The 11,989-nt window shown below is 35.0% G+C and overlaps 1 protein-coding gene across 1 annotated transcript; it reads right to left on the reverse strand.

The window, feature by feature from the left end:
- Positions 1-3,681: 3,681 nt before the first annotated feature.
- Positions 3,682-11,216, reverse strand: LOC140441607 (uncharacterized). Its single transcript, XM_072532448.1, has 5 exons — positions 11,056-11,216; positions 9,309-9,547; positions 8,076-8,298; positions 6,032-6,161; positions 3,682-3,883 (listed from the first exon to the last, which is right to left on the reverse strand). Exons 1-5 carry the CDS (start codon positions 11,090-11,092, stop codon positions 3,730-3,732), a joined length of 783 nt encoding a protein of 260 aa, XP_072388549.1. The 5' UTR covers positions 11,093-11,216; the 3' UTR covers positions 3,682-3,729.
- Positions 11,217-11,989: the final 773 nt, after the last annotated feature.

An 11,989-nucleotide genomic window follows, 5' to 3' on the forward strand; every position in this document is an offset into this window, starting at 1 on the left:
GTTCATTCCCTTCTATACTCATATGAGATGGTATCCTGGTATCCGCAGGAAGTGAAGTCTTCTGAAGTTTTCTTGAGCTTTTATTAGTTCGGCCTTCATAATTTTCTCAATGGGGTGTCCAAAGTACATTTTGCATAGCTTTGACTGCGCTGAGAGAGTAGGAAAGGACTAGACAACAAAGGCTGTTTTTAATATTTACATATTTAATGGCTTTAAGCAAACCAAATAGTTCTGCAGTATATATTCTGGAATTTTGAGAAAGTTTAAATTGAAAAGGACTATTAGGGGCTCCCACTGCTGTCCCAACGCCAAGGTCACCTTTAGATGCGTCTGTATGAATTTTAATCCAGTCATTGTATTGTTGATCTAGGATTGAATTTAGTTTGACTTTACAAACAATGGACTAGTTTCATGTTTATTATACTTAACGCTGTAATTACTTTGAGCTGTTCGATAGTCCGATCAATGATTAGAAATGTATGTAAATCGAGCCTGTAGAAGTTTAGTAAGGTTGTTAATAATATTAACATATTAATAGACATAATTATTGAAATATTAATATTATAATATTATTTATTGCCACTAAGAATAATGTAGGGCTTAGGACTGATCCTTGCGGTGTTTCATTTTCTTCACTTTTCTTCTCTGACTAAGTATTATAATACTCTCACACAAAAAGACCGCTTTTGTAAAAAGTTTTTAATAAATTTTAGGCAATTTCCACGAATATTCCATGAATGTCCACCATTTTCTTTAATTCATTTGTCAATACATTCCATAAAAGATCGTCTCATATTAAATAGCATCATTGGTTCTAAAGAAACTGCTGCAGTATTTATAATAAGTATTATAAGTATAATAATAAGTATTCTTTTGGGATTTTTATGCATTAAGTAATTACATTAATATCTTACCACATGACCAAGGAATATGACTACCACGAACAATCCAACGTTCAGGAATGTTATTAACATATCCCTCATATTTCCAAATTTGTATTTTACTATCCGAAACGTAATACTTAAATCTCCTCGAAGTCGACGTTTTCAAATGTAGTGAGATTGGCCATATTCAGTCTTTCTGTATATATAGGTCTTGAGCGACCAAAAGACATCCTAGTGCACTGCCGCTGTACTTTTCGAGAATATTACTATCGCGCACTAATACCGGATACCAAACAGTTCCGCAATATTCCAGAACTGGACGAATGTACAGTTTATACAGATGAACTGAGCTCATAAATGACACTTTCGCAAACATTTTATTTAGTAGATATAATTTACTGTTAGCTTTTTTAGAAATATGCAAAATATGTTCCGACCAACTTAGATTGTTATTAATTATAACACCTAGATCATTATGTGATTTCACTCTTTTTAACACGAGCCCATTAATAGAATAAAAAAGACACGGCTTATTGTTACCCATGTGAAGAACTGTCACCTCGGGGGAACAATTAAGGGTCCTACCACCTTCTGTTGTCTCCGGGTGCTCTGTAGAGGGCTTCGAATATACTATCGAGAGCTCCTCTATTTAAGTCCATTTTCGGGTTATGGACTTGGAAAATATTTATATCTTCGGTGTCTTGCCTTGAAAAAGGGAAGATATTTCTTACACAACAAATTCCTCGTCGAAAATGGTACATTAGGTTGTGGTCTTCCGATGGCTTGTCTTGAGAAAGACAAGATATTTTCTTACATGACAAAGGATTGTCGAAATAAAAACACCAAGGTAAAGTTGAAAATAACTCTCACCCACACAGTATGGAAAATAGAACAGGAGCAGAGCCCCGAGAGCACTAAGCTCTCGGAGAGCCCGTGAGGGACTGACTTGGCTGACCTGAAAATCGTCAATATTTATATGCGCTGTTCGAGCGATAAATAGGGATTTCGAGGTCAAGAGCCAATGGGAAAATTCGAGGCGGGGCGATGCGCATCGAAATGCGTACTAGTCCACAGACTATCGCATTCAATGACATCCCCCCTCCTCTGGAGACTCTGCGGCTGGAAAAAATATTTATTGAATAAAAAATACAATAAAAATACATGTGAAAATACACAAAAAAATATGCATAAAAATACAAGTAAAAATGTTCATAATTCACACAAAACTGCACTACTTACAGGGGGATGTCGGTGGAGATGACGGCATCTCAAGCTCCTACAGGTCCATCCTCGGTCGGTGTGCCAAGTCCTCCAACGGGCTCGTCTTCTTCTCGGTCGTCCGGATCCCATCTGCCATATCCAACGGGGTTTCGTAGAGTACCAGTGTGCCGAAGCCTACGTGGTCGTCCAACCAATTTCGGTAGGGGGGCGATGACTGGGTCTACTCCGGGACTTCCATCGGCTTCTAACTTCGAATAAGCCTGGCTCGTCGAAGGTGTCTGCACGTCGAAGGCGTCAGGTCTGCAGAAGGCCTCGATGTCGGAGTGTTAGAGTATTGCTTTCTAACACTACGTGGTTCTCCACATTCTTCTCTTGACTTCAACCTATGTTGAAGTCAATGGTGTGTTGCCTTCTGTGAATTCGAGCTGGGTCGTGGGTTCGGATTTTAACCACGTTGTCGGGCGCCATGTCACCTCGGGGGAACAATTAAGGGTCTAACCACCTTCTGTTGTCTCCGGGTGCTCTGTAGAGGGCTTCGAATATACTATCGAGAGCTCCTCTACTTAAGTCTATTTTCGGGTTATTGACTTACATTACGATATTTCTTACACAACAGATTCCTCGTCGAAAATGGTACATTAGGTTGTGATCTTCCGATAGCTTGTCTTGAGAAAGACAAGATATTTTCTTAAATGACAAAGGATTGTCGAAATAAAAACACCAAGTTAAAGTTGAAAATAACTCTCAGCCACAGAGTATGGAAAATAGAACAGGAGCAGAGCCCCGAGAGCACTAAGCTCTCGGAGAGCCCGTGAGGGACTGACTTGGCTGACCTGAAAATCGCCAATATTTATATGCGCTGTTCGAGCGATAAATAGGGATTTCCAGGTTAAGAGCCAATGGGAAAATTCGAGGCGGGGCGATGCGCATCGAAATGCGTACTAGTCCACAGACTATCACATTCGATGACAGAACCACACATTTGTCCACATTAAGAGGCAGCATCCAAGTAGAGCACCATTCCGATATGCAATCAACGTCATCTTGTAGTAACTGGAAATTTACGGAGGGATCGGAAAATAGCTTCGTGTCATCTGCATAGAAAGCTTTGCTGCATTTAATGTGAAATTGTAGATCACTTGAGTAAGCTATGAATAAAAGTGGGCCCAAAACTGATCCTTGCGGTACCCCACTTAAAACCGTTCTCTCAACTGAAAAAGAGTCACCAACTCTAACACAAAGCTTTCTATCTGTTACATACGCGTCGATCCATCTCAGTAATTGGCCACGGATACCAAGGTGTTCCAAATTATGTAATAGTCTTCGCTTTGGAACTCGATCAAAAGCTTTAGCAAAATCGAGGTAAATAATGTCTACCGGGGCTTTTCTGTCTAATGCTTTTGACCATTCATTGACATACCAGAGAAGTTCCAACAAAATATGTTGTCTGTTGCATATTGCGTATTGCTGGTTGTTTATTGCTCCGGTGCCGAGCCAACTTAGTATTGACATAGGTTTATTTATAAAAAAAATGTAAAACTGGTCAAAAATTTGTTTTAAATAAAAGATAAAGTAATAAAAATAACAGTAAAAAATTTATTTAACTAAAACTAGCATTCATAAATTAAGCGACTTCGTTTTTGACGGGGTTGTGACAAATTTTTTCAGTATTATCTTCGACGGCCTTGTGGAATTTGGCGAAGGAGCTGAGGGTCACGGGATTCTTGCAGTACTGTCCGTGGAAGTCTGATGAACATTTCTTGATTTTGGGCAAAACTCTGAAATCAAAACAACTTTTGGTTAGCAAACATATTTTAAACTAAAGTTCATTCGTTTAGCAAATTCCCATCTGACAACAAACGCACATGTTGATATTCGCCGTCTCATTCGTCAAGAGGCTATTAAATATAATTTATTGCCTTAAACCAGACAGATGGTACAGATCCAAACTTGCCAGCATGTTTTAATTCAAATTGTATCGTGTTGATTTTTAAGTTAATATACTGTGTTATATTTACGTTATAGTTAGTGTTAAGTTATTTACTGGTCGTGTTATTTTTTAGAGTTTAGTTTAATTGTGGTTTAATGATTAAATTTCAAGAAATTCTTACACTAATAGTTTTAAAAGTAAATATTTTTAAAAATCATATGATACACATCAGTACGACTCTGTTTGGCTTTCACGTGCTTCTGTTAGCAATTGGGAATATGTAAAATGAATGTAGTTTAGTTCTTCACTAGCGAAGAAATTACAAGAAATTTCGTTAAAGATCCCCTATCAAAAATTCTTAATTAGTGTTTTTAAAAATTATGATTTGCTGTATCGGTATTGTATTGTTTTCTGTTTTGATGATTTAGAGCAAATCCTGCATCTTCTGTGTATATACTATGAAACCTATTATTCTCTGTAGTATTTATCTTTTCTGCTATAAAGATAACTATTTTTACTAAACCATATGTTTACATTGATACTATAACTTTTACCAATTTCTATTATTCCATTGGCCCTCCCCCAAATATTTAGCATTAATTGCTTATTAAAGTATTTTTTTTCTAATGCTGCTCTTTCTGGATATGCTCAAGTATTGCTTAAACACATTCATTTCACCATAGCTTAGACTATTTTTAACAAAGGTGTCATATATGTTACATTTTTGTTGTTTTCTAATACTAGAACTCATTCATGTTTCATTTAAGTATTTGTCGTGTTCCCTGTCGTATCAAATGCGACTCACTAAGTATCTGTAGATACTAAGTGTTCTTATTTCTTTAGCTTTTGTCGGAATTTTTTCTGGTGAGTTGCTATTAGAAGACAATTTTGGTCTATTTATTTCGAGACCTAATTTTTCAACCAACACTACATATTCAAAGTCTTCCTTGACTGGAGTATATATATTTCTCTACATGATCGGTCTTAATTACAATGTATTTTCATCATCATAAGTGGCTCGACAATCCGTTGTGGATCTTAACTTGCTCAAAAAGAAGTCGTCACTCCTGTCGATTCCTGGAAACTTTCCTCCATCTTCTAACCCTTAGAATCTGTAGGTCTTCTTCCACATCATCAATCCATCTCCTTCGTGGTCGTCCTCTACTTCTTGTGCCCTTTAGTTTTGAAAATGTTAATCTCTTCATGTATTCGTGATCTGACATCCTAGCAATGTGTCCACCCATCTAAGTCTCTGCACTTTAACGAATTTCACAATATCTGGATGGGTGTATAACTGGTATAGTTACCAAGAATATTAGTTTTTTTAATGTAGAATTTCACTATTAGTGTCTTTACAAATTTTTCAATCGTGGTTTAAATTCTCGACGGCTATTATTTAAGTTTGTAGTATTCCCTCGTTTCATTTTTATCGAATAAACTTTGTATCTTATTGAGAGTCGTATTCCCTCTTCTTTCGTCGATGGATATGTTTTTCCTCTTTTCTAAGACGTCTATACTTTTTTCTCCTTGTACAACCTGCGTCGATGGTTTTTTGATATGCTGCGTTCTTTCTATTTGGGGCCATTTCGCACTTATGATCAAACCAATGATTTCTTTTTTCTAACTTGGTTTTGCCCAATATTTCAACAGATTTTTGTATTTTACTTCTATCGATTTAATGCTTGTGCCACATATATTGTAAACAGCTTCAATTGTACAATTTTGCAAATATAGATACTATTCCTATAACAAAAATAACAACTTATCTACACACACTCAGCAGATATCAACTATTTTTTTTAATAAACGAACGTAAAACCTACTTATGTCGTGAGCATTGTATCGCTGATTTTACCATTTTCTCAACTCTAGAATATGTACTTTGAATGGAAGAACATCCTCAAAAGATTTTAACTTATTAAGATATTATTTTTACTAATTTAATAATAAAATTGAAATAAATTTACAATTGTAAAATAAAAAAAATTATACTCACGTGCAAATGTTTTCAGTGGTAGGAAGTGGTCTCTTGGGATCCCAACTTTCTACTTCAGTGGCGACGGCTTTGCAGGAATCTATTTTTTCAATGCTTCCGAAACTCTTCCATTGGCATGGGTTGAACAATTCTGAAATAAGTAAAAATGATAATTTTATAATTGATAAATCTGGTTTTGACTAATTAATACAAAGTTTTATAAAAACACTAAGGATGTCAATTTTTTATGTTCAGTTACGTTTTGACTCTTAAACACCACTAGACACAACCAATTAGATGCAGTAGCTTGGCGCAAAATGAAGTTCAACGGCATCAATGGAATCAAAATTCACAACGCAGAAGTGTAGCATTTAATCCCCATCGAGTAGCATTTAATTGCTGCATTTTTTTCCACTCTATATCATAAAAAAATTTGATAAGGTTTTAACTTGCATCTTACAAATTTTCAAAAGAGAAACACTTATAATTTCGAAGGAGAACGCATATCTTAATGTTTATTTACAGTGCCCAATTGACTTGTAATACAGCAACCGCTGTCTTTAATTTAATTCGTTTTTTTCTCTGTAAATCTCGTGAGTTCTTATTAAACACTTTTAATCTGCATCTTAAAATCTTCAAGTAGAACAAACATAATGCAATTGTTTATTTACGTTGACAATTGCCGAGAAGCAAAGCGCCCTAAGATAATTTTACGTAGGAGAGATCATCGATGTGAGATAATGAGCATTCATTTTAAAATCAGTCTGGCCTGGCAGCCAGTTAGTGAGCAACACCAGTACAAGCGGTGCTGTGATTGCTTGAGTATACCTTTTCCTGGTATAGTTGTGTTTTTAAAAGTATTTTATATAATCGTCCCCTCAACGAACACCACTTTGTCAATATAGGTGTTCAAAATGTTTCTGTTTTTAGAAACTTTTAGAAAGATTTAGAGAAATCTGTTATGGTTTCGTTTTAATTCTATGGATTCCTGCTTTGAACCAGAAGCAGTCCTGGGATGCAGTTCACCCAGTTATTCCCTATTCGAGGGATCAGCATAGATTTCAGTCAAAAAGGTATAATCAAACAAACCCAAAATTCACCGTAAGTTATTTTATTTTTCTTTTCCAATTCAGGAAAAACAAAAATAATAATCGTAGACAGAGCAAATATTAACGTACCGCACATACACCAAGTGGCGAATTTCGAAGTGGTATACAGATTTATATACTTGGGCTTTCTGATCCGCAAGATGAACCGCAACATCTAAATTGGAAACACCGAACATTAACAAGGAAAACTAAGCTCAAGTTGATAAATACCCTTATTTTTATCATTGCTACATACTCAACTGAAATATGGACTTTCAAAAATATCAATAGAAGTAAGATCGAAACCTTCAAATGAATGGGTTTATAAAAGAATTCTACGCGTGTCCTGGACAGAACGTAGAAACAACCTGTTCATTCTAAAAGAGCTTCATATAAACGACAGGCTATTAAAAAAAGTAAACCGAGCATACCTAATTTACTTCGGCTACATAGCTATTAGAACGGTGACCATGAAACTAGTGGTAGTAGAGAGAAAGGCAAAAGAGGAAGATCTCCAACACGATGGGCAGACCAAATGAAGACTCTGATAGGAAAATCCCTGCATGAAGTCGTCCATATGACACAGCTTCGCAGACAATGGAGACAGCAAGCTAATAGTATTTAGAAGAGCCTGAGAAGGGCTCAAGAAATGAGGAGAAGGATTTCTGCTAAAGAAAATTACACAAAATTTCAAGAGCTGAAATTATCTTGGTTCGTCGTGAGGGCTGAAATTTTCCTAGTTTTAAAATTTACTATGATCAGTGTTTTATGGGATATATATCATTGAAATATTGCTACATTGCAAGATGGTAAAGTTTAAAGGGGAAACCCCTTGATTGTATTGGTCCAATGGCTGAGTAAAATTGACACCATATATTGGTATCTGGAAATAGATTATTTTACTTTAGTCACAATCTGTCCTACATATTTACAATCACCTCCATCCCACAAACCAGAAAGTTTAAAAAATAACTTACCCAACACTTCTTCTACTGTAGAACTGCAAGCTTGTTTGAGAAGACCGAGACTAATTCCTTCAGCTAAGGCGGGAAGTTCTTTGGATTCTTCTGGTAAACATCCGCTTACTAATTCAATGACTGGCTTGGCGCATTTCTTAACTGCTTGTCGGACGGTGGAGCAGACGGTATTAGATCCAATGGAAATGCCTTCGAGACAGTTGCTGAGGTCTTCGACGGTGCCCTGTAAGTAAGTTTGTTTTTAATTAGTAGTAAAATAGGATGGGAAGACGATAGGAATATTACTATAGTAAATTAATAGTTATTTAAAAATATATACACCTCCGTAATAGAAAATTTAGACTGAAGAACACACGCATTTTTCTTCTAGTGGTTTTTTATTTAAGCAGTTATTTTGTGAACCTGATCTATTGTCGCGTAATTATTTCTAAACCAAAATTGATGAAGTAGGGTAATACATTTTTGTTACATTATAGGTTTTATTTAAACAGAAGCAGCTTTTTACACAATTGGTAACAACGATATTGGCTGATCTGATAATACATTTCATGACTGTTTTGCAGGTTTCACTATTATAGTTATTGCCGCTACTATCCAGCATCGTGGGAAATATTTAAGTGTAATAGATGCATTCAATATATTATTAGCTGAACTTCGGATGTAAGGGACAGTCATACGTAACGTATAGCCTCTATACGTAACGTATAGTGATGATCTTGATTATAACCATTTGGTGCATTCTGCTAGATAAAAAACGAGGCTCTGAGACGTCCGAGTGATTGCCGGTATAAGAAATCCCTTACTTACTGACCAAAGGCTTCAAGCGGATGAATTGGTAAGTGGCAGAGCAGTTTTTTGTTCTGGAGTTGAGAAATCGACTTTAAATAAAGGAGGATAAACTACTAAGTAATCAACGGCATAGGGATATAGAAAGCCACGGAATAACTACCACTTTATATATCCCCAGTGAAACATTATGAGGAGTAGGAGATTTAAAGATGGTATGGTATGCGATCTGACTAGCAATCGGCATCCTCGAGTTTCCGAGCTTGACGATGTTAAGTCAGAGACCGACCACCAATTTTTATATAAAGAAAACCAAATATTTAACTTAAAAGAAAACAAGCGGCAACTTAAAATATGAATTATTTGGTTATCTTTTAGAAATGTCGAACAAAATATTACTGATAACAATTCGTAATCGTAAAGAACCACAAACAAAAAATTACTTACATTCATTTTCTTTTCAATATCTTCGCACTTGTTCTTGTGTCTGTTGAAATCACGAGAAAGATCTGTTATTACTCGGTAATCGGATTCTTTTAGAAACTTTTGCAGTGCCTTTGATAACACTCTTCGTTCGCCGATGTATGGTTTGACGATTTCACCGATCTGAACATCTGCTTCCTCGATCACTCCTCGATGTCTTACACCATCGTTGGATTTTGGTGCGCAAACTACACAGCTTGCAGCTGTAAGAAGATAATATATTTTTTATAAATTTAATAACAAATGAGGTAAATAAAATAGAAAGATCAAAGAAGTCTTCAAAGAAAATACTTATGTTGACCATTTTAACTTGAATACATTAAAAGACCTAGAAAAAAGAAAACAGTACAAAAAAGCTTAAATTTTTTGGGGGGGAGGTCCACGGATTTTACCAAATTTTAGTATATCATTGTACCTTAAAAAGTAGCCTATAGCTATTTTTAGCCCTCTAGCTGCTCTTGGGCCTGAAATATGTCCCGAGAAAGGGTCAAAAATACCCCTTTTTACCCTATATTTGAAGAGCTATACCTCTGAGCTCATTTGTTCGATTTTAACTTACGTATCATTTTTTTTTGCTATGTCAACTTTTTGATGAAATAATTTACAAAACCGCAAAAGATAGGTTTTATTTTATAAGAACGAAAAGAAAACTTAAAAATTTTATGATTTTCAATTACTTGTCAAAGTAATGTCATGTATATATATATATATATATATATATAAATATTTAGGTTATGAAATCCAAATTACCAGGGATAAAGAAACAACTCAACTCAAAATAAGAATTACTTTGGCATGGGCATCATATGGGACTCTATCACAAATCTTCAAGAGTAACATGCCAAATTATTTCAAAAAAAAAGAAGACGTTCGACCAATGTATGCTTCCAGTTATCACTTACACCACAGAAACACTTTCCTTAACCCAGGCCACAGCAAACAAACTCAGAGAGGCTTAAAGAAGAATGGAGCGATCGTTACTTGGATTAACTCTCAGAGACAGGGTTAGCAACGAATAAATAAGAAGGATATGCGTCACAGATGTCATAGAGCGTACTGCATGGCTGAAGTGAAACTGGGCAGAATAAATGACGAGCGGTGAACTTAAAAAATTACAGTGTGGAGACCACCAGCAGACAGAAGAAGCAGAGGTAGATCATATACACGATGAATTGATGACGTAAAAGAATCACCGGGAATTGGCTGCAGGAAGCTTAAGACCGACAGAAGTGGAAGAGATTAGGGGAAGCCTATGTTTAACTTTAGACGCAGAAGGCAGGATGATAATGATGATTACCAATACAATAATAGGTGGGAATGTCATTCGTCAGAGTAACTTACTGAGCCTATTACTCTGATTCAATTATGGATGAGATAATAAAAAACTACGAAAAATGAGAGGATATAGAATGATGGTAAATGGATCAATTATCCGAAAAGAGATCAAGTTTAAATATTTAGGTATAAAACTATTAGGCTATGGTGAGCAAAAGCAGAAGTAAGAGAACAAACAACGAGAACAACAAAAATAGCTAGCTGTCTAAACAATACAACATGACGTAATAAAAACGTTGACATTGAGGCTAAATCGAGGATATTCAAAGCTGTTATAAAGTCTATAATGACATGCACCGGTATCTTAAGAAGGAGATGCCTATACTATAGTTACTAATCACTAATAAATTATACAAATTTTTAAGTAAGTACTCACCAAGAACAACCAAATAGAGGCTTAGAAATTTGTTCATTTTGTCAGTCTATCGTTTTGCCAAAAACAACTACAAAAATATGAGTTATAAATTTAGTTTATATATAGTTTCTGCTATCTGAATTTCTTGAACCTGTCTCAAAACAAAGGTTAATTTGACAAAATATCTTTGACACAGATAAAATGTTAAGACGAATTGCATGACTTTTAGGAAACAATATTTTTCGATAACGGAAGATATTGAAGGTTAGATGAAAGGTTATATTAGTTATGTCAACACGTAAACAACTATAGATTGGAGATGGACTACAAAATTATTACGAAATTTGCCGATAAGGTGGTATCAGGGAGTGGTCCTGACTGTTTTATGTAATTTACAACGAAATCAGTATTTTTTATTTTCTAAATTCTTGTATATTTAATTTACGTCTATTTTCTTGAAATTTGTTAAATTTTTTACGTTGAAATCTTAGCTCAAAGATCATAGATAAGGGTTAATTGCAACAAACATTTCAACAAGTAACGATAAATAATGAATAGCATGTTATCTTCCAAAGTCTGTTTCTGTCTTTCTGATTTGATTCTGTTTATCCAAATTTTCTTGGTTGTCATTTTTTGGGTTTGTTTTTGCATTGTTCTTCTTATAGACTACTTTATGTTTGACTTCTCTGATTGTAAATAATATCTCATTTCTATTGTCTTTACCATCTTGAGTTTTTACATATATCTATGACAAACCATACCAGTAGACATTATAAGAGAGTCATTTACTATTTTTATTGGAAATTTTCCACAATTTTAGTTTGAAAAAAATTTATTTTGACGTTTCGATTTTCATTTCGGAAATAGGACAGTAAAGGAAAAAAAAGCTGAAAAAATCCTATACGGGTTTTTGAAGGTTCATAAAGGTGTATGAGGAATAGCTGATGACAAATCT

The sequence above is a fragment of the Diabrotica undecimpunctata genome, chromosome 5 (assembly GCF_040954645.1).
Source record: "Diabrotica undecimpunctata isolate CICGRU chromosome 5, icDiaUnde3, whole genome shotgun sequence".
Classification (NCBI taxonomy): Eukaryota; Metazoa; Arthropoda; class Insecta; order Coleoptera; family Chrysomelidae; genus Diabrotica; species Diabrotica undecimpunctata.